Source organism: Cynoglossus semilaevis, chromosome 3 (assembly GCF_000523025.1).
Source record: "Cynoglossus semilaevis isolate Cse_v1.0 chromosome 3, Cse_v1.0, whole genome shotgun sequence".
Classification (NCBI taxonomy): Eukaryota; Metazoa; Chordata; class Actinopteri; order Pleuronectiformes; family Cynoglossidae; genus Cynoglossus; species Cynoglossus semilaevis.
The window spans coordinates 13,245,252-13,268,428 of record NC_024309.1 but is presented as its reverse complement, the minus strand read 5'-3'; the positions used below and the strand labels follow the sequence as shown (position 1 = coordinate 13,268,428).

Below are 23,177 nucleotides of genomic sequence, written 5' to 3'. Positions count from 1 at the left end.
CTGCTGCTGCTGCAGCTCGGTGACTCATCGCAGAGTGAGTGCGAGCGTAAGTGTAGATGCCGTCACGTCTGTGCTGCTGCTGCTGCTGCTGCTGCTGCGGCTGCTGCTGCTCCATCCTGCAGCAACTTCTTCTTTCTGTCTGTCCAGTGCAGCAACGTACACCTGAACGTTGGTGGAACTTGCTCCGTCACACCTACAGACCCGTAGTTTCTCGTTGATAAACATCCTTCCGTTTTAAACCTTTCCAACGGTTTCAGTTGAAATGAGCTCATCTCAGCATGTTTACCTGCATCAGACCAGATGGGGGCAGTGTTGAACTTGACACCTGTCAAACTCAGCAACTTTCTAGTGAATGTGTAAACTACATTTACGCTGACTACGTTGTTTTGCACAGATCGTACCTTTAGATCTGGAGTTAGTAAAGTGGGTTAGTTTCATTTTTCTGATTCACTGATTAATTTTTGTGCTGTACGTGATTCTAGTGAATGTGTAAACTACATTTACACTGACTACGTTGTTTTGCACAGATCATACCTTTAGATCTGGAGTTAGTAGAGAGAGTTAGGTGGAACTTCCTGGATAAAATAAGGGAAGAAAAAAAAAAGTAAAAAAGTAATGTGAACGTCAGCTGGGTTTGAATCCCTTGTTGAAGCTGCATGTGTTTGTGTTCTCAGTCCAACAGGCAGCCGGTCAAACTGAACCTGCTCACCTGTCAGGTCAAACCCAGCACTGAGGACAGGAAGTGCTTCGATCTCATTTCTCGTAAGTTTTTTACACACACACTTGACTTACCTCTCGTGGCCTTCTGATTGGAGGGCTGCTGTTTGAGTCTCGATGTAGTTGTTTTATTAATATTTCTTCTTCTTCTTCTTCTTCTTCTTCTTCCTCCTAAATGAATGAATTTTTATTGGTTTCTTTTTTTCCACAGATAACCGAACATATCATTTCCAGGCCGAGGATGAACAAGAGTTTGTGATGTGAGTATTTTATGATGATTTTCAAACTCATCTGTAGTTTAAAAAACCTATATATCTACAACCTCCAAACTCTCTCCAAATCAAACCTTTCACCTAAATATAACGTGTGTGTGTGTGTGTCACCGGCTGTCGTGTAGGTTGTCGTGTTGTATATTTGTGAAGACAGGATCTTCCTGTTCTGTGATGATCTGAGTTGCTGGTAACTGTAGGTGTTCTGTGGGGATGATGGTGGCTTCTGTGGTTGGCAGAAATCCAGGTCACATGTTCCTCGGTCGTTACGTTCCCACGAAGTCATGCACACACTGTTCAGTCATAACGTGAGAAAAGACTGAAACTCCAGACCAAACCGTGAAGAAGGCAATAGGATAGAACGGGTGTTTCATAACTGACAGTTAGCCATTGTAGCTAGGCTAAAAGGCTAACACTCGTAAAATAATTCTAGCTCAAATAGCTAAAAAGGAATATTGATAGCTGATAGACATTTATATATATATATGTATATACATATATGTATATATATGTATCCAAATATGTACATATATTTATGTGTATGTGTATATATATTTGTACATGTATATACATATGTGTGTATATGAAAAAAATATATATATATGTACATATATATGTATATATATGTACATATATATGTATATATATGTACATATATATGTATATGTATATATTTATATATTTTCACCAAAGTGAATGCAATGACACTGCATGAAATCAAATATTTCACGGGAAAATTTGGTATTTTGTTAAAAACCGCTCACCGAAATATTGCATAAATGAGCTAAGGTTATGTTTCGTCCAGATGCTAAAGAAATCATAATCACTTTAGAGTCAAGACTGTGAATGAGACGTGAAGTGGTGGCGGTGCTGGTGCTGGTACGGAGAGAGAAATGCAGTCAACCATCAAATTCTGTCTCTGTGTAAACAATGACTGGATCTGACACCTCAGTCCTGGCTCCGCGTTTCTCCTCCCTGACCATGGAAACTCTGTTCCGTCCTGGCTGTGCGTGAACACTCTGTACGTGGATTCCTCTGGGATCCAGCCGACTGCTCCTCACAGCCTCCGCTGTCACGAACAGGGAACTGTAGCCGCCGTCGCCGCCGCCGGCGCTGCTGCATCTTCACTGGATTTTCCATCAAATATTCAGTATTCCTCCTGCGTACGGCAATCAACCAATCACACGCTCCGAAGCAATTAAGGCCAGGATCATATGAGAATTCACATTCACTGATGAAAAAAAAAAAAAAATCCCCTTTTCACACTCACAGACACGGTGCGCCCACTTCCTGTCTGGACTCTGCTGTTACAAGCAATAATGTGTGACAGTGACAGAGAAATCATTGACACCAGGCTCATGAAACTCACCCTGTGTGTGTGTGTAGGTGTGTGTAGGTGTGTGTGCAGACAGAAGGATGAAATTACACCGTGCAGCGAGCTTCAAGAGGCAGCGTTTAGAAAAGCAGCTCCAGTGTCTGCCGTCTGTGATCGTCAGTGACCACGGGGTGGTTGTGTGAATAGGTGTGAATATGTTCAGTATTAGTCACTGAAGGACAGACCGCTGCCGACACCGGAACGGAAGGTTCTGACCACCAGAAATATATTAAAACACGGGGAAAGACTGGGACAAAACATGGAGGAAAATGAGTCTAAAATAAGGAAATATGTTTTAGAGTTCAGTTTAGGTTCATTCACTTCATACTGTGTACATACATATAAATATATAATTAAATATATATGTTTATATGTTTGTGTACATACAGTATGTAATGTATTTATGTGGAAATATATGTATATATTTACAAATATATTATGTATTTATATATTATATATATGTTGTTGACTGATCGATCATCAATACATCGTCGTCATTAAGCGACTTATTTATATTTTCGTCTAGTCAATAGTAATAGTAGTACTAGTAGGCAGGAATTTTGCAGTAGTGGCAGCAAATACTTCTCACTCGTCTGAAGGGGGTGCTATAAATTCAGTTCGAATGCGAAGTTGCCTTGTATTGTATTGTTGTATTGTATATATTTTTGTTTTTTTTACATCAGTTTTTTTTTGTTTTGTTTTCCAGCTGGATCTCGGTGCTGACCAACAGTAAGGAGGAGGCTTTAAACATGGCGTTCCGTGGCGAGCAGAGCAGCGGCGGCGAGGACGGCTTAGAGGATCTGACCAAAGCCATCATAGAGGACGTGCTGCGGATGCCTGGGAACGAAGTCTGCTGCGACTGCGGTGCTGCAGGTGTGTAGCAGCAGCAGCAGTTTCACCAGTTTGTTTAAATATATGTGAATATAAATATATATTTACAAAAAAGAGCTTTAAAATAAGATTTAAATAAATAGATAAAAAATATTAATAAATCTATAATAGTCCAGTAAAAGTTAAAGGTCACATGACATGGTTCTAAATGTCCATTTCTTTGCGGTCAGGACGGTTCTAAACCCGCGGTTCTGCACCTTCAGTGAATAAACAGAGTCCGTGTTGGTGCATTAGCGCTGCTAGCATTCAGGACACGATCCTCCCTCCACCCTCCCCCACCTTTAGAACCAAAGAGTCAGCACTTAGAGGCAGCAGGGACATTCAAGCCCTCTGACTCTCTAACACACACACACACATTTCCCCCCTAAGTCAACATAAACACACACGGCTGCTCGGAATGACGACGGGCCGTAATGCTCCGAGGGTTAAAAAAACATTTTGGTGCTTTGAGAAACAACACGTTTGTTACATCACGTGGTTACATAAGTCAGACGCGCTCCGTGGAATCTGCAGCGCGCAGGAGATTTGTCACATCTCCCGTCACGTAGCTGCGTGTGCACGGACGCGGCCGAAACACGACCAGATGTCGAAGCACCCCGACTCCTGCTGGGTTTTTTTTCTTACGTCATCAGATCACTTTCCTTTTATGCTGAGATGCCTCTCAGTGCTGGTGTGTAGCGTAGCGTCAAGGTTGAAAGGTGGTTCTGATGATTTCAGAGGTTCTGTGGTTGAGTTCCCTCCGGTGTCCGTGGATGAAGAGGACGAGACTCTTTCGTTTCATTTCCGTCTCCTTCTGTCACAGAAGCTTTGCAGCTTTAGCAGTAAGCAGCTTCAGAGGTCACCGCGCTCCAACTCATCAGCTCAACATGGACTCTGTGACCCGTCAACCAGCAGACTCAAGTCGCTGGTGTTGGACCAGCGGTCGTGTGTTTTAATCATCCTGAAACAACGTCAACGTTTTCATTACTGAACGTTGTCCTGCAGCTGCATGTTTGTTTTTTTTTAAATAAATTTACCTCAAAATGTATCAAGAACCGAGTTAACTGAGTGAAAGGACCGGAACAACTTACCTGGTCAAACAGCAAAGACAACAGTTAATGATACCAGTTGGTAATAATTTACCTCAGATACAAGAACATTTTCCTCGTCCTTGTACTTTGGAGTACAATGTTCAGCCCACACAGTCAAAAAATACTGCTTTTATTTTTAGTATTTAACAGAAGCTGCCTCAGCCGGAGACATTTGTTCTCTAGTTTTTTATTATTTATATATTTATTTGATTCGTTTTTTATTCTCAGTTTAAAGTGTGTGTTGACAAGAATCTGGCGATACGATACGTATCACGATACAAAGGCTACGATGCGATATATTGCAATATATTTACTGCGATACTAAAGGCACAAAATATATATAGATTTTTGAAAAAAACAAACAATAAAATGAACTAACGCTATGAATATGATGATGGTGAAACAATATTTCAGTGAATCAATATTTTCTGACACCCCTAGTGGTCCAGCAGGTACATGGGAGCTTGTCTAATCTAAACGTGACTTTTTCCCCTTGTAAAATCCAGGTTAATAATAATAATAAAAACCATCAAATGGAATGTTAGGCTGAGTATTTCAGCAGTGAATGTGTCGTCAGTTCGTGCTCTCTGCTGTGTTTGCTCTGGATGTCACTTCCTCTCACTCTGATCTCAGTCTCTGCAGCCGAGCTGTTTGTTATTCCTCCAGCCTCAACAGTCTCTCTGGAAACAATCAATGGAGAGAAACTGAGAAACCGATTCTCTTCACTCACTGCTCGCCGTGTAGACACAAATTTTACTTCAGCCAGGAGCGTGACGGAGCTCGTTATCCCCTTAAAGAACCCTGATCTTTTTTTGATTTGTGTGATTTTCTACAGTTCTAGCAGTTCCTCCTTAAACGCCGGAACATCTCAGGGATTATGTGGGCTAATCACTGAGGTTATCTCTGAGGCCTCGGTACATTTGACTAATGGTTCCGTGTTCTTGCAGACCCCAGGTGGCTCTCCACAAACCTGGGCATCCTCACCTGCATCGAGTGCTCCGGCATCCACAGAGAGATGGGGGTCCACATCTCCCGCATCCAGTCCATGGAGCTGGACAAGCTAGGAACCTCCGAACTCTTGGTGAGTCAGAGGCGCCCGTCCACGCCCACTCAGATTACTACGGTCTCTTGTGAAACATTAGCAGTAGTGAGAGATGTGTAAACAGAGGAAGCTGCTGGATTGGACCCCACAACCCCACTGGGGCTCATACCCTCAGCCGTGTTTTTATTCTCATCTGGCTTTGAGTGTAAACAAATGCTGCTCTTCCTCGGAACCGGGCTGCGATCTGATGATGATGATATGATGAATCTCTCCCCCACAGCTGGCCAAGAATGTAGGCAACAGTAGTTTTAATGAGATCATGGAGGGAAACCTCTCCTCCCCCTCCCCGAAGCCCACCCCCTCCAGCGACATGTGAGTACCCTCAGAGTCCTCTCTCCACACGCTGTTCCTGAAAGACGCACTTTTCACAGACCAATGTGATGTTCCCCAGGACGGTGAGGAAGGAGTTCATCACCGCTAAGTACGTGGACCACAAGTTCGCCAGGAAGACGTGCACGTCTGCGGCCGCCAAAATGATCGACCTGTACGAGGCCGTGCAGAACAGGGACCTTCTGGCGCTCATCCAGGTGTACGCAGAGGGGGTGGAGCTTATGGAGCCGTTGCCAGAGGTGGGGCCGGTGAGTTGAACCTCTGTTTTAACCACAAACCACCAGAATATAAATGGTTTATAGTTTATACGTAATAATGTCATTTTAGCCAAGTATACTGTAAATGTCTCCATATATATTTATATATTTACTTATTTATATATATTTCAATAATAATTCGTACATTTGGTTAGATTTGGATTAAAGGACTTAACTTAGGGATCTCCAAAAACATATAAAATGGTTCAAATGTAGCTCTAAAATAGCACAAATTAAACCAAAATAGAACTTGAAGTTAGCCAGAAAAGTAGCTAAAAGAGATTGTCAATTGTTAATAGCACAAAAGTATATTAAAGTGATAGGAACAGTGCTCCATTTTGTGCTGTAACCGTGGCTGTGTACTACGGTGACCTCCGTGACCTCTGTGGTCAGTTTGTGTCAGTGTTTGAATTAGTCATTCTAAGCCTCAGGGTCAGGTGATCACCAGACCACAGATCCACACATGTTAGGCTCAGTCTGGTGGAGCGGCGCTGACACATCCATGCCGGTGGGCGAGATGTTTGCTGGTAAGAAAGGGGCGTAACGTTTGGGAAAGTTTGAGTCACCAGCAGGTGGTGCCGATCATCGGCCTCCATCTCACAGTTTAGGTCAGAATCTCCCTTCTCTCTGTTGTAGTTTCATATGAATCCAGGTGTGGTGACGCGGGTAGCTCCAGTTCTTTTGTCTGCTTTTTATTTTTCCTGGGTGGTCAGATATTATCTGGTGTAACAACCAGGTTTGAAATAATTCAAAACAGGAAGTAAAATCTCTCATTTTAGGCCAGTTTAATTGGTTAAAAGGACAAATACAAAAGCTTTTAGTCTTTACTCCTGTGGCTACTAGCGTGTTAGCAGTGTGCTAACATATAACCAATACAAAAGAATACATTTCCAGTGTCTTCGTCAAAGCTAGGCTAAGCTAGCTCTGCTAACAAACGCAGCCTTTGGTATTACTGGCAGATTAATCTTGTGAGTCGAATTACTGACACCTGCTGGATCTTTGTGTACACTGGTAAATATTTAATAAAGAGGACGTCGCTGATGAATTGCAACCGGAAAAAAGAAAATAAAGAGAAACGAGGAGGTAGAAAACTGAACCAAAACTGTTCAGATCTAAAATTATTGAAAAGAATAATTTTAATTAACATTTTTAAAAAGGCTAACATTGTGTTACAGGTATAAATAAATGTATTTTTTTTTAACCAGTGAGATAATGTGAAAACACTCAAAATCTTCTCTTTGTCTTTTAGTTCAATTTTACAGGATTTATTTATTTTTTGTAAATTTATAGGTGACAAACTGTAACAATGATACAGTTTTTCTTTAATAAAGTTTTGCTGCAGCAATCTTTGTCTTTTAGTTCAATTTTACAGGGTTTATTTTTTTTGTAAATTTATAGGAGACAAACTGTAACAATGATACAGGTTTTCTTTAATAAAGTTTTGCTGTAGCAGAATAAGGCAGGATATGATTTGGTGACCTGTGGTGCTGATGCTTATGCTGTTGCTGATGCTGTCGTCGACGCCGCTGCTGCCGTCTGTGCTGTCAAGTCTGACTCACCGATATCTGAACCACTGCTGTCAGTCAATCTGAGCGACTGCAGACGACAGCAGCAGCATCATCAGCATCAGCATCATCACACTCTGATCTTACACCTCCAATCAGACGACACGTCAGGGGTGCAGCAGCAGTAAACACAGCCCGTTGACTAAACACTGTGAACGCCAAGTCATGGTTTATTCATTCACTTTAACGAAATCGAACCGACAACCACAGGAGCACACAGACTCTGCACCGGTCTTCCAAAAACACACAACCCTCATTTTGGCCACGGCTTAAATATAAGATATTTTTAAGGAGCCATTTTGTTTACTGCAGCTTGTTTAAATGCTGATAGAGACGCACGGGGGGGAGGGAGAGTACAGAATGGATGCTTCCCCAGGATTGTCTCACTGTGTGTCTCTGCTGTGTTTGACGGCCCCCTACAGGAAACTGGAGAGACGGCACTGCACTACTCTGTACGGACGGCTGACCAGACCTCACTGCATTTAGTGGACTTCCTAGTACAGAACAGGTAAATGTGCCGATATTATTATTAATGTTACATTTTCATTTGTTTTATGCCACAAAATTAGATTCAGATGTCACCAGCAGGGGGCCTCACTGTGGGTTAAAAACAGCTGTGAAAACATCAATGGTTCACAGCTAAGTTCTGTTGTTAGCAGCACTTTAGTGATAAAACACAACATTGAACATCATCTCTCTTTCTTTCTGCTGCGACCCGGTCTTTTTTTTTTCTTTTTTTTTCTTTCTCTCTGTCTGATGGAGCGATGGAGAAGCAGAGAATAGCTCGCTGCTGCTCGGCTCCTCTCCACTCACATTCCCACAAGGCAGAAAAGAAATGGGTCAAGCTCTTGTTCCCTGGCTTAATTTATTCCTCTCTTTTCACTTGTTTACCCACCACTGCTTTGGCAGCACGCAGCCTTCATGCCAGAGAAGAAGTAGAAGGAGAATTTACTCAGTAATTAATAGCACTCTGCTCAACACAGACCTCATTACTTCACAGATTTCCCTCATTTACCGCACGTGACCAAAGACCTGGACATGGACTTAGCTCAGCTGATTTACTAAAAACAGCATTAGCGTTGGCTAATTCACGTCTTTCTTCAACTAGCTATTTAGCTACAAGCTATCCAATGGCTAACTTAGGATCTAATTTAGAGTTATTTTTTATTCTTTTATGCTAACTAAGCTAATCATTTAGCCTACTTCAGGCTACTTTCTGCGCCAAATCACAGAAAAGAGTTAGCAATTTTTAGCGCTCCTAGCTACCTTATTATTTTTATGTTATTTCTAACCATTTCTTATGTGTTAAAGGCTTATATTTCTTGACATATATAGCTAATTCTAACCTATTTGGTCAAACTTAGTTAAATATATAAAGCAAATGAATCCTTTTTTTTTTTTTACATTTTTGTGTCCATACTTACCTTCAAGATTTATGGTATTTTAGAGTAGAATGGTTATGTCAAACTTTACTCACGTTCATGTGCCTGTGCTAATTGGTTAAAATAAACTGACCAAATATTGCAGACACTAATATTGTGTGTGTGTGTGTGTGTCTCCACAGTGGTAACCTGGATAAGCAGACAGAGTATGGAAACACAGCCCTGCATTACTGCTGCATGTACGAGAAGCCAGAGTGCCTGAAGTTACTCCTGAGGGGGAAACCGGCCACCGACATCAGTGAGTCACACATGGAGCAGCGTCTTCTCATTAATGTCACACACACACATGCCGTGTCAGAGCCTAACTGTCGACTGTCCCTCTGTTTCCTCCATCCAGCCAATCAGAACGGAGAGTCGGCTCTGGATGTTGCCAGGCGACTGAGGAACACTCAGTGTGAGGAGGCAGTGAGTACAGCAGCAGCCAGAGTTCTAAATACACGTTCTGTAAAAAAAAAAAATATATATATACATATATATATATACATATATATATTCAAGTAAAACTGATCAAAGTAGATTGATTTAATTCAATATAAATGGCATCTTGTCCATGAATTCAGAATTTTTAGACCACTAGAGGGCAGTCTGTAGTCTGAGTCCAACCTCCATCCACAGTGGAATGAAAATATTCACTATTATTATTATTATTATTTAATGAAATTATTGCTGAAGTATTATTATAATGAATAATACAAATATTATAATTGATTTATTTTAATATTCATTTGTAAAAAGATTTACAACAAACAACAAAATGTTGCTAGTTTTTTCACACTAACTTATCAATAATGTTTTTTGGTTTGAATTAGTGTTAAATAATGGATTATATTTGTATTGCCGCTAATGCCACTTCATGTGTTTGTAGCTGGTACAGGCTGCAGAGGGGAAGTTCAACCCCCACATCCATGTGGAGTACGAGTGGAGCCTCAGACTGGAGGAGATGGACGAGAGCGACGATGACCTGGATGATAAGGTGGTTCTCATTATTGGTTTTTAGATTTCTCACTGAAATAGTAACAACAAGGACAACACACGGGTTAATAATCTGTTAAAACATGAACAGCGTTTGTGTAAATTTAATATAATTAAGATGGAGGCAGATGATAAAAAGAACAAAAATTTAGAACCTTCTAGTACACTATGAAGAATCCACTAGTCTGGAGTCTGGAGAATTAAATAAAAACCACCTGTCACCTTCCATCCTTCCTCTCCTCCTCCAGCCCAGTCCCATCAAGAAGGACCGCTCCCCCAGGCCCCAGAGCTTCTGTCACTCCTCCAGCCTCTCCCCCCATGACAAGCTCTCCCTGCCGGGCTTCATCAGCCAGAGGGACAAGCAGCAGCGTTTGTCCTACAGCGCCTTCACCAACCAGATGTACAGCGCCTCCACCGACCTCACCTCCTCGCCCGTGGCCGACGGGCCGCCGCTGCCGCCCAGGAACCAGGGCAAAGGTCAGAACTGCCCGCTCCGACACCACTTAACCGGCATCCCATTTTCAGACGACATTAAGTCTTATCAGTGACCGGCTCGTTAAAAAAGCCCCCCCCCCTCGTCCCCCGGCTTGTCTTCAAGCCTCGGTGTCTTTGATTATTTAGAGCAGAGACAGCAGTAGAAACAGACGTTGTCTTTAGGTCGGTTGATGTTCGAGGTCATCTAGACTAGACTAGAATGTACCACAGCTTTCAGTCAGTCAGTCCAAACACACACACACAGAGGGACAGACACACACACGCACCCAGTGCTGGTATGCAATTTGTCAACAGCGGGATCAGAGGGCGGGAAGCAGGTGTCATCAAGACTGCTTACACAGTGAAGCTCCAGGAACACACACGCGCAGGGCGAGGGCAGGGCGAGGGCAGGGCAGAGTGGCTCTGGTTTGTAGGAGACACGGCTAAACAGTAACCTCCGCACAATAAACACACACACACACACACACAGACACGCCGAGTGTGCTGCGGGCGTGCTGTCTCTGCACTATTAGAATTAAAAATAACTCCACTCCCTCCTGTAGGGAGGAGTGAACTGATGCAACAGCTTACGCTGCAGAAACAGTCGTACGATAACAAGTCATTTAATCCATCACTCTGGCTTTTTATCAAAAAGTGAAATTTCACCTGTTTCCTCTGTTAAGTTGTAAACTCTCACACCAGGGTCTGTGGACGTAATAATTCCACTGCATAAATAATACTTCAGACTCAAAGTACTCGCTAAAGTAATTCGCCTTTGCAGTACCAGGGTCTGTGGACGTAATAATTCCACCGCAGAAATAATACTTCAGACTCCAAGTACTCCAAAAATTTGCCTTTGCAGTTCTTTAAAATAACTCGTCTTTCTCTTCAGACTCGTTTTTATTCTGGTTCATGTGAGCGCTGCAGCAGTCTTAGCTCCACCCCACATGCTGTCATTGGTTCAGATGCATGATGAAAATAATAATAATAATAATAATAATAATAATAACACAAACTGGTTTTCTCACTTAACTAAAGAAATAATACCATTCAAAATGAGTGAAATTTCTGTTTTTTCTGCAACACGAATGAAGAAATTCGTCCCGTACCTCCTGAAAACCCCGCCCCCCTGATTTGTGAACCACTACCTTAAAATTTGATTTATATATATATAAAAAAAAGATTCTGTCACCATAATTCCCACTCATTGTCCCAGAATGTTTCGAATTAAAATAAAAATAAAATAAAAGTATAATTTACAGAGGAATCAGGTGAAGTTTTTATTGTGGTAAAAATGAGATGAAAAGTCTTTGGGGGTTAAATGACACACACTGACTGTACAGATGCACCTGATGAGGGCATCTCTTCAATGCTGAGACGTTGCCTCCCCCCCCCCATCCGTCGGGGAGGGGGGGCAGCAGGGCAGCATCGCTGCTGCATTTCTGCTCCTTCCTCCTTTAGCTTTTTGCTCGCCACTGATAAGAGTGTCATCTTGTTATTTTGAAGTGTGTGTGGGAGCAGCTCCACTGTAAAAGAAAAGAAAGAAAAAAAAAATCAGACCTGCTGTCGATTCTCTCCCACACTCCTCATCTCGCTCTCTTTTCTTTCTCTCTTTTTTTGTTTCCCTATTCTTTCAGCTCCACACTTGGCATTCCTTGGCTCTCATTCGCACTACGCCACACTGGCTGGCACTCGACCATACATCAGTGAATATCCTGTTTTATGTTCTTCCTCCTTTAACTCGGCTGTGTCCCATGAACAGTGACACCCCCCCTCCCACTCTGTTATTTTATTTTTCTTCTTCTTAACTTTACAGCTCACTTTCGAAGGGTGGTGGCAGTGGTGGTGGTGTTTATTGAACTAACAAACCTGAGACCATGTGATCAAATCAGTCTCAGTCGAGTCTCCCTCTGCCGCCCCTGAGCTGTAAAGTCTGTACCACAGCTGACTCCTCTCTGGCTGAGCTCTCTGTTAGCTGCTCTCACTCTACGGCTTTTATTTCACTAATGATAATCAGTGATAACAGACGGGATTATTCAGAAACGCACCAACCTCAGATATATATATATACGCGTTTTGTACGTGAGTATTAGAAACATCGAACTGTTCCCAGTTCATATACTGTATATAACCAGCCAATCACGTCGAAGCAACTAGCATAAGGAACAACTTGACATGACCTTTGTTATTTGGTACCAAACAGATGAGTCCGTCTCTAATACCAAGGGGTATATATACAGTATATTTATATATGTATGTGTGTGCATATATATTTATATATGTATATATATATTTATATATGTATGTGTGTGTATATATAGTTATATATATATTTATATATGTATGTGTGTGTATATATAGTTATATATATATTTATATATGTATGTATGTGTATATTTATATATGTATGTGTGTGTGTATATATATTTATATATGTATGTGTATATAAATACATATAGATGCGTTTGTGTGTACATACATACAGTACATATACACACACTGTATATATATTTATGCATATATTTATGTATGCGTATAAATATATAAACACATATATATTTTAATCTTAGTCTGCATGGTATTTTATTTTGAAAATCAGCCCCTTTCATTTGCTCCTTTCTACAAATCCCAAGGTGATAATAATAGAAATGAAAGTGCGTAATTTGGTCCGTGGAAAACTTTTCCTGCATGTTCGTCACGTCCGTGTCCTGATGACTGGGCTGAACCTAATGAAGTGGCCAGTGAGCGTCATCACAACAAACACAACATTTTTTTTCCCACCTCCTCTTCCTCCTCTTCACTCTTCATGTTTCATCCTCCACTCCTTCAGACCTCTTTTTGGGGTTTCTGGGGTGAACACAGATGATATATATTTTTGGGGCAGGGGAGGGGCTCATCACCTCATGTGTCTTATGTATCCGCTCCTCCAGCTCCGACCCCATCCGGCCCTCCCTCTACACACACACCAGGAGGCAGCTCCACCCTGTCCAAGAAGAGGCCTCCACCCCCACCTCCTGGACACAAACGCACCCTGTCTGACCCACCCAGCCCACTCTCTCACAGTAAAGGGGGCTTGACCGGGGGTGAGCACACGGAACGGTCGGCCTGAGTCCAGAGAAATCAGATTTTAATTATTCTGCAATAAATATATATATGTAAAAAAATCTGATATTTAAAAATCCAACCCAGGACGCAGTTATTTATTTTTACTCCAAATCATTCATCAAACAGGCCACAACAACAGACCGTTTATAGGAAATGGACCCATAAATGTACAAATCCTTGGAATTAAGTTCAGATCTTTGTGGCTCTGCTGTCACGATGGTTTGAATCATCTGTCCTCTGATTGGCCAATCAGACCTCAGCAGTTTTTCCAAGTCTCCACTTCTACATGATGATGGTGTCCATTTCCTACGTACGGTCCATGTGACAGTGACATTTTAGGCCAGTCCTCACTCTTCACTCTTGGGTGGATAAACTTTTAATCTGATCCGTGATCAGGCTCATTTCATTACACTGCCAGTTTTATTCTCCCCAACAAATCTCATTAAAAGACGTTTATTGTGTTTGGTTTTAGTCTCAGAGTCCATTAGTCTGCAGCGTAGGTCTGTTCACGGCACAGGACGGTGGCGAACAGAGCAGCTGACTGTGCTCGGCCACAGATTATTATGCGGCGGACTGAGGATAATGAATATTTATGGCACTGGCTCCGTGTATGTAGATTAGCTGCTGCGTTGGTACTAATGAAGGAACATGATGTTCAGAGCAGCGATCTGTCACTGATTCTGGCTCAGTGGAAAACTGTTCGTTAAAGGGATTCCTCAGCAACGAGAAAGTGTAAAATGTTGTAATATTTATTCACAAGGACCGACGTATGAATAAGAAGGAGTTGAAGTTAAAATGTTGGGAGAATAAAACAAAGCACAATACATTTAAAAACACTTTTTTTTTTCAACTTAAATTACTTACTGCTTAATATTAAAATGTTTCAATTATTTTTTTAGGCTGTTTTTTTATGCATTTTTTAATGAAAGTTGCTTTTTATATTTTAGTATTTTTTATCAGAATTTTTTTAACTTACTTTATAACTGCATTTTATTTTTTTTATTTAAACTTTACTTTTATTTATACTTAGTTCTGTGGGTTTTTTCAATTTGCTATTTTTTACTTTACTATTCATTATACATAATTTTTTAATTTATACTTTTTTTTAATTCTTCTAATTTGTCCTAAAAACCCTGTTACTTAGGTTACTGTGCAGAAAGTTTTTTTTTTTTCTTCTTATTTGTCCTAAAAACCCTGTTACTGTGCAGAAAGTTTTTTTTGAACAAATCCTTGACACCTGAGTGTTTTAATTATCAGTCCTACGTCTCATGTGTTCAGAGGGGGTTTGTTTACTCTTCCCTCACGTGTTACTGTTTGTTTTCTGTGGTCTGGTCTTTGTGGATCCTCCGTCACCAAACTACCAATTAAATGACGACATGTTGATTTTGCACAACCTCGTTAGTTTCAGCTCATGGAAAGCTCAGCCAGACGACGCCTTTTTACCATTGAGTTTTGAATTTTGTTAAAATTATTTACGTTTTATTCATCCCGGCATTTTATTTAAATTCCTCCTAAAATCTCTGTGTTTGCTCTCTGATGTTGTGGTAACTGATGTGTTTTGTCGTCATCGACCGTGATATTCCCAGGGAGCGACTCCACTCCACCTCCGGTGAACAAGATGTCGCCTGTTTCTAACAAGTTTGAAGGAATTCCTCAGCAGCAAAGGTACCAGGAACAAAAACATGAAAAAGAGTCGATGGTTTTTTATTCAAACTAAATTCTATTCCAGAGGTTTAAGTCGTATTTAAGACACAGTTTTCAATTCAACAACAAATGTTTTCCCAGCACTACTTCTAGCAACACGAAGTCCACACTTGGTCCAAGGGTTCTTCCCAAACTACCTCAGAAAGGTACTGTTTTGATCAGATCTTTAAGATCTCTTAAGAAAAAGTCTCTGCAGTGATTAAAGAATATTCACGCTGGTCTCCACAGTTGCATTGCGGAAGATTGACACCATCCACCATCCATCGATGGATAAGCCCAGCCTGCCTCCAGAGGTCTTCCAAAAGTCCCCTCCAGCCACCGACACTCCACAGAAGGCTCCTCTGGCAGAAAGACCTCAGCTGGGAGACCTGCCCCCCAAACCGCAGCCATCTGAACTCCCGCCAAAACCAGGAGAGCTCCCTCCCAAGCCGCAGCTCTCCGACCTGCCTCCCAAGCCCCAGCTGGGAGACCTGCCGCCTAAACCGCAGCTCAAAGACCTCCCTCCCAAGCCTCACCTTGCGGACATACCACCAAAACCTGGAACGGCAGAGTCCTCTTCGAGGCCCCCTCCTGGAGAGACGACGCAGAGGCCTCAGAGTCAACCTCCGCCGCCTCCACAAACCCAGCCTCAGCCCCAGACTCCGGTTCAGCCCCAGACTCCGGTTCAACCTCAGCCTCAAGACTCGCCCTCACCTAATCAACAAGCTAATATGACCACGCCCACTCAGCAGACTCCAGAAGACACCAACGGGACTCCAACAGGAAGTGGAGAGATGCCTGTTCCGCTGCCGAGGAAGATCAACACGGTACGAACACGCCTGCCGTTAAAGATAATGACAAAAGTCAGTGATTTATACTTATTTTTTCTTTTAATTATCAGTCCTACGTCTCATGTGTTCAGAGGGGGTTTGTTTACTCTTCCCTCACGTGTTACTGTTTGTTTTCTGTGGTCTGGTCTTTGTGGATCCTCCGTCACCAAACTACCAATTAAATGACGACATGTTGATTTTGCACAACCTCGTTAGTTTCAGCTCATGGAAAGCTCAGCCAGACGACGCCTTTTTACCATTGAGTTTTGAATTTTGTTAAAATTATTTACGTTTTATTCATCCCGGCATTTTATTTAAATTCCTCCTAAAATCTCTGTGTTTGCTCTCTGATGTTGTGGTAACTGATGTGTTTTGTCGTCATCGACCGTGATATTCCCAGGGAGCGACTCCACTCCACCTCCGGTGAACAAGATGTCGCCTGTTTCTAACAAGTTTGAAGGAATTCCTCAGCAGCAAAGGTACCAGGAACAAAAACATGAAAAAGAGTCGATGGTTTTTTATTCAAACTAAATTCTATTCCAGAGGTTTAAGTCGTATTTAAGACACAGTTTTCAATTCAACAACAAATGTTTTCCCAGCACTACTTCTAGCAACACGAAGTCCACACTTGGTCCAAGGGTTCTTCCCAAACTACCTCAGAAAGGTACTGTTTTGATCAGATCTTTAAGATCTCTTAAGAAAAAGTCTCTGCAGTGATTAAAGAATATTCACGCTGGTCTCCACAGTTGCATTGCGGAAGATTGACACCATCCACCATCCATCGATGGATAAGCCCAGCCTGCCTCCAGAGGTCTTCCAAAAGTCCCCTCCAGCCACCGACACTCCACAGAAGGCTCCTCTGGCAGAAAGACCTCAGCTGGGAGACCTGCCCCCCAAACCGCAGCCATCTGAACTCCCGCCAAAACCAGGAGAGCTCCCTCCCAAGCCGCAGCTCTCCGACCTGCCTCCCAAGCCCCAGCTGGGAGACCTGCCGCCTAAACCGCAGCTCAAAGACCTCCCTCCCAAGCCTCACCTTGCGGACATACCACCAAAACCTGGAACGGCAGAGTCCTCTTCGAGGCCCCCTCCTGGAGAGACGACGCAGAGGCCTCAGAGTCAACCTCCGCCGCCTCCACAAACCCAGCCTCAGCCCCAGACTCCGGTTCAGCCCCAGACTCCGGTTCAACCTCAGCCTCAAGACTCGCCCTCACCTAATCAACAAGCTAATATGACCACGCCCACTCAGCAGACTCCAGAAGACACCAACGGGACTCCAACAGGAAGTGGAGAGATGCCTGTTCCGCTGCCGAGGAAGATCAACACGGTACGAACACGCCTGCCGTTAAAGATAATGACAAAAGTCAGTGATTTATACTTATTTTTTCATCGACTTTCAATCTTCAATGAAGACGTCGACACGGATCCTTGTCTCTTTGAGGAAAACTAAACAGGAAGTTATGTCGGGCTAGTCACGATGATAACATTTATTGACGTGGCCAAGAGCCAATCAGAGCTTGGTTTGTTGACTAGAAGGCGGGACATGTAAACGGTGCTCCAATCATAGTGAACGTTTGTCCGGGAGTTGAATAAACTGAAGCCAGGGCTAGTGACATCATAATTAAGCGATTACATTTTTTCTGCGCAGGCACAGAGGCATTACTGGTGTCGGAGAAACCCGACTGTTGCACAATTGAACCAACATTTGTTTTTGTTTTTTTCTCATATTTTCTGACATCTGTTTTCAGGGGAAAAGCAAAGCCCGTCGGGTGAAGACGATCTACGACTGCCAGGCCGACAATGACGATGAGTTGACTTTTGTTGAGGGGGAGGTGATCATAGTTACGGGAGAGGAGGACCAGGAGTGGTGGGTAAGTACGACCTCGAGTACTACTCTACTACTACTACTACTACTGGGGCAGCTGTCGGTCTGGTTTTGTTTTTTTGTTTTTTGTTTTTTGCACTGTGGAGAAGTGGACCCTATTGGACGGTTCAAGACTCTTTACTTAAGTTTGCAGCTGTAGTGGTGTGTATTAGCATGAATCTGGTGATAGGATACGTATCAACAATACAGGGGCGACGATATATTGCGATGAAAGTAGCGTGTGACCAGTTTAAGAAACCTCTGGTCACCAGATTATAATCTTCATCCATTTGGTCTTCTCTTTCAGATCGGACACATCGAAGGAGATCCGGAAAGGAAAGGCGTTTTCCCCATGTCGTTCGTGCACATCCTGAGTGACTGACAGAAGGACTTGCACTACACCTCTCCATGAACGGGGAGCTCCTGTAAATAGCCACCAAACCTAACACACCTCTTGTCACATGACAAGTGTCTAAAGGATAAAAGCAGAAGAAAAAAAAACAACAACCAACCAACCAAGCAACAAAGAAGAAGAAGAAAAAAACAACAACCAACCAACCAACCAAGCAACAAAGAAGAAGAAGAAGAAGAAGAAGAAGAAGAGCCCTAACCCCAGAAGGATCATCTGCTCATGGATGCTCCATCCATGCTGTACAAACGAATGTGTGTATTCTTCCTATACCAGTATTATCTTAACCCTATAGCACGGCCGTGACGGAGCCACTCTCAGAATGCTAGCACTTACCTTAAAAAAAAAAAAAAGAAGTCTATGTTTATGCTGTTACTGTGTATATACGTATGTAAATATATATATTTGTGTGTGAGTGTATATACATGTTTTATTGTACAAAACAAAAACATGTACCGTTGCTCTCTGCCCGTCGGATAACAAGCATCAGGGCGGAGGTGGAGGAGTCGGAATTTTATCTGTATGGAATTTTAACAGCCCTCCAAGCGATGATCAGCTTATATTTCTGGAATTAAACACAGGACAAATGAGGAATGTGAAGTAGGTCACGTGACTATTTTTAACTCTCATCTCCTGGTTTTCCCACTGCGGTCGACGGAAGAGGAAGGAGGTTTTCCCCACGTTAGGATTTTCATTAATTGTATTCTTGCTTGCTTTTGTGTGTGTGAGAGAGAGAGTGTGTGTGTGTGTGTGTACATGTGGTCTGGTTGTTTTACAGTATAGAAGAAAAAAAAATCTGCTGCTACTGTGTGGTGGACGATCAAAGCCTGTGGTTCACTGTAGGTCACTGATTTACTCCTTGTTACACTGTTCACTGTGTGTACGACCCTGTGTGTGTGTGTCTGAGTGTGAGTGTGCGTGAAACACTTCATTATTGCTCCCTTTACGTACACAAACCGTTTCAATTTGTGTTTTCACATTGGCATGTTATTACACTGAACATCCACTCGGGGGCAGTACTGCGCATTTCCACTCCTTTGGAGACGGATTCAAGTCCAGTTTCTTCCCAGATGTTCTTTGACACTTCTTACCAGTTGCCCTGAAGCTATATTGTGCAACACTGCCCCTTATGGTTTCCAGTGGTACTGCTCTGTTTCATGCATGGGGTACACAGAAAACGAGTTCCCCGAGAGCGCACCGAATTACATGACGACGGACGATAGCCTCAGTATGTGTTCTCGGTGTTGAGCATGAACAAGGCCAGTGGTTCCAAAACGTGGTGTGCAGCCCCCGACCCTGCCCGTAATAGTAGTATAATCGAGTATTCCTAGCTGACTCGGTTGAACACTGAGTGGATCTGCAGGAGGTGTAATTGGTGTTTAATTAATATATATTTGTCAAACGTATTCTGTATAGTTAGTATAAAGTCATCATAATAATTGACCGTCTAAACATTCCTCCATTTTTCCCCTGGTGTGCATTTTTAGAAAGACAGTCTCGATTCTAATTGAAACCAATGCGTTTTGTGTTAATTATATTAACACAAATATTCATTTGACTGGACTTGACTCGCTGGCCCTTTGCATTCATGCCATGTCCCGCTAGAGGGCCCCGCCCTCCACTTTGGGAACCACTAAACTGGAGCTGAAGTGAAGTGAGTGTGTCATGGTGAATGTGTGTGTTTGTGTGTGTGTGTGCATATCAGCAGCCCTTTGACCCCTGTCTGTGCATGGTGTAACAATGACTGGAATTGTGTGGAGTGGAGTGCTGCGTTCAAAGACCTCACCTCAGGGTCAGAAGAGCCACTATGATGATGATGAATACGTACCTAAAAGGCAGGGACACTCCGAGTGACGAGCGTCCTGCTGTTGAAGCCACTATTAAGTACAGGAACCTGTAGACGACGTTTTAGCAATAACTTAATTTCCTGACAGTTTCACATCAACCTGTGTCTTGTAAAAAAAAAAAAAAAAAAACAAGAACAGAAAAAAAAAAAAAAAAACAACCTTAAGCTTGAATTTTTCATTTTTTTTGCCCCCACCCCGGTGGTCATTCCATGTTATTGGTCCAGGTTTGAAGAGTGGACTCTGTGGAGGCTGGAGAGCCCGTGTGTTTTCACCTGATCCTCACTGACTGGCAGGTTTTTGGCCCCATGTTTAGGAACAACCCCATCCACCCATTGTATCATTAAAAGTGCTGTACTTAAAACCCAACTGTGGCTGAGCTTCATTCACGGCCGACGTGTGATACAGATGGAGGGATTTCATTGGTCCGGCAGTTGAACAGTTACGTGACAGACAGACAAGAGTGAGAGGCAAAATAAATAAATTCTACCATATTTTAAGTCAGTATGTGCAGTACTCAGAAGTATAATGTACACTTTAACCTGGTTTACATACATGACTAAATGTAAACCTAGGCTCAAAAGTAGGTTCATAAGGTCAGAGGTCACTGGTTTGAGACCAGCCACACCTGCAAAAGTTCATTTTCTCCAGATAAAAATAACATTAAAAACACTACAGTAATTAGGTATCAATTTTGAAAAAAAAGTTTGAGTTTTTCCCCTTCTTTGACATTGGCTTAATTTGGTAAAAATTTTTAAAAGTTTTTAAAGTGGATACTTATATTTAACTTTAACTGTTGAAGCCTTCAGTTCAGCCATAACTTTTTACAGCAACAAAAAACATTGATCTTGTTTCCAAGCAAATATTTTATTCATCTCAAATACTCATTACATCAACTGTGCTTCAGTATTTCAAGTTAATTAAATGGAGAGAAAACTCAAACCAACTGTTTTCTACCACAAAGAAAAAAAAAAAAAAAAAAAAAAAAAAGATCTTTGACAGAAATTCTTTCAACTTCTTTATTTTGTCACAAATTGTGATTTGACAGTTGAACAAAAAAAGAAAAGCTTAATTTAAATCTAAATCTTCTGTTAGATTCAATATCAACACAGGAATATCATACACCTGAAAATAAATACTTTGTGTCAACACACAAAGGCGTTCTATCACTAAAACTAACTGTACGCTCAAAGTAAAAGTACCATACGCCTGCTGATCAAAAACACACTTATTTACACACTTGGGCTTTTGGAGCTTTGGTCCCAGGTGCTTTCACCACCGACTTGATGACGCCCACGGCCACCGTCTGCTTCAGGTCTCTGGCTGCAAAACGACCTGTGGTGAAAACAGGATGTTAACAAAAAAAAAAAATCTAAATATAACAGACATTGTCACAAACTCCAGACCTGACACCGTACCTAAAGGAGGATATGAGAAGAAGCTCTCCACACACATGGGTTTGATGGGAACCAGTTTGACGGTGGCGGCGTCTCCAGAGATCAGAACCTGAGGCTGGTCCTCCAGCTTCTTTCCTGTGCGACGGTCAATTTTCTCCTTTAGCTCAGCAAAGCAGCAGGTGACGTGGGCCGTGTGGCAGTCCAGGACGGGAGAGTAGCCCGATTTGATCCTCCCTGGGTGGTTCAGGATGATGACCTGAAGGTGGAGGTAGAGAGAGAGTCAGGGTCAGGTGGTGAAGGGAACATTTTCACTGGTCAGAAGTGAGAGGAGCGCAGTGGAAAAGAGTCTAAAGGTTAGCAACGGGCTAGCCCCAGAGGCTAGCCCCTTGTTAGCCTGTGTACTTCTTCCTCTCTTCCTACTTTTTATACAAACCTGAGCTTCAAAGCTGCTAACGTCTGACGGAGGATCGTGCTGGGCGTTACCGGCCACGTCTCCACGCCGTAGGTTCTTGACCGACACGTTCTTAATGTTGAAGCCAACGTTGTGTCCCGGCAGGGCTGTCTGCAGACCTTGGTGGTGCATTTCAATGGATTTGACCTCAGCGGTCAGTTTGGCAGGAGAGAACATCAGGGTCATACCCGGTTTAAGGACCCCGGTCTCGATCTTACCCACTGGAACCGTCCCAACTCCTGGAAGCAGGAACAGAACATAACAGGGTTTTTTTTTTTTTTTTTAAAACAGTTTCACTTAACTGGAAACAGGTGGAACCAGCATTTTCCTCGTTTTTTCCCCCACCACAGTGTCACTCAATTGGAAACAGGTGGAACCATCATTTCCCTGACCTCCAATTTTGTAAACGTCCTGCAGAGGCAATCGCAGGGGCTTGTTGATGGTTCTCACAGGTGGTTGGATGGCGTCCAGAACCTCGAGGAGAGTTCTTCCACTGGCGTTTCCTTCTCTTCGTCTCACTTTCCATCCTTGGAACCAGGGCATCTGCACGAAGACAAAAACCATCATTTCATGCAGTTCTTAAAATACTTCACATCAAGTTTTTTTTTTTTTTTGTACCTTCTGGGTTGCAGTGATCATGTTCTCCCCGGTCCAGCCCGAAACGGGAACAAAAGGCACCGCCTGAGGGTCGTAGCCGATCTTCTTGAGGAAGCCGCTCACACCTTTCACCACTTCCTCGAACCGTTTCTGGTTGTACGGCGGCTCGGTCATGTCCATTTTGTTCACGCAGACGATGATCTGCTTGACACCCAGGGTGTAGGCCAGCAGGGAGTGCTCTCTGGTCTGACCACTGCGTGACACCCCAGACTCGTACTCTCCCTTGGCTGCAGACACCACCAGGAGGGCGACGTCTGCCTGGAACCACATCCATGTGTCAATCATGAAAACACAGACTTTAAGAACCACCTTAGAACAGGAACCTGTTTGGTTCTACCTGTGACGTCCCCGTAATCATGTTCTTGATGAAGTCCCGGTGGCCCGGGGCGTCGATGATGGTCATGGTGAATTTCTGGGTGTTGAATTTCAGCAGTGAAATGTCAATGGTGATGCCGCGCTCCCTCTCCGCTTTGAGT

The 23,177-nt window shown here is 42.8% G+C and overlaps 2 protein-coding genes across 9 annotated transcripts in view; one reads left to right on the top strand and one right to left on the bottom strand.

Moving 5' to 3' along the window:
* asap1b (ArfGAP with SH3 domain, ankyrin repeat and PH domain 1b) overlaps window positions 1-18,486 on the top strand; it is a 47,656-nt gene extending 29,170 nt beyond the window's left edge. For 2 of the 8 annotated variants that reach the window (XM_017031599.2, XM_017031598.2), the window contains 18 exons: window positions 675-762; window positions 929-977; window positions 3,068-3,234; window positions 5,270-5,403; window positions 5,645-5,736; window positions 5,816-6,002; window positions 7,999-8,084; window positions 9,141-9,256; window positions 9,356-9,423; window positions 9,884-9,991; window positions 10,239-10,467; window positions 12,102-12,170; window positions 13,395-13,547; window positions 15,156-15,234; window positions 15,355-15,419; window positions 15,502-16,079; window positions 17,828-17,950; window positions 18,251-18,486. In XM_017031599.2, coding sequence (XP_016887088.1) covers window positions 675-762; window positions 929-977; window positions 3,068-3,234; window positions 5,270-5,403; window positions 5,645-5,736; window positions 5,816-6,002; window positions 7,999-8,084; window positions 9,141-9,256; window positions 9,356-9,423; window positions 9,884-9,991; window positions 10,239-10,467; window positions 12,102-12,170; window positions 13,395-13,547; window positions 15,156-15,234; window positions 15,355-15,419; window positions 15,502-16,079; window positions 17,828-17,950; window positions 18,251-18,325 — 2,466 coding nt within the window. In that variant the 3' untranslated portion in view covers window positions 18,326-18,486. Of the gene's footprint in view, window positions 1-674; window positions 763-928; window positions 978-3,067; window positions 3,235-5,269; window positions 5,404-5,644; window positions 5,737-5,815; window positions 6,003-7,998; window positions 8,085-9,140; window positions 9,257-9,355; window positions 9,424-9,883; window positions 9,992-10,238; window positions 10,468-12,101; window positions 12,171-13,394; window positions 13,572-13,628; window positions 14,499-15,155; window positions 15,235-15,354; window positions 15,420-15,501; window positions 16,080-17,827; window positions 17,951-18,250 lie in introns of those variants that run through there. The other 6 variants (XM_017031604.2, XM_017031603.2, XM_017031600.2 and 3 more) reach the window with 5 other exon arrangements.
* Window positions 18,487-21,201: 2,715 nt separating this feature from the next.
* eef1a1l3 (eukaryotic translation elongation factor 1 alpha 1, like 3) overlaps window positions 21,202-23,177 on the bottom strand; it is a 2,543-nt gene continuing 567 nt past the window's right edge. The window contains exons 2-7 of the mRNA XM_008308191.3: window positions 23,039-23,175; window positions 22,663-22,959; window positions 22,437-22,587; window positions 22,027-22,283; window positions 21,615-21,849; window positions 21,202-21,531 (exon numbers count right to left, since the gene is read on the bottom strand). Coding sequence (XP_008306413.1) covers window positions 21,425-21,531; window positions 21,615-21,849; window positions 22,027-22,283; window positions 22,437-22,587; window positions 22,663-22,959; window positions 23,039-23,175 — 1,184 coding nt within the window. The 3' untranslated portion in view covers window positions 21,202-21,424. The remainder of the gene's footprint in view (window positions 21,532-21,614; window positions 21,850-22,026; window positions 22,284-22,436; window positions 22,588-22,662; window positions 22,960-23,038; window positions 23,176-23,177) is intronic.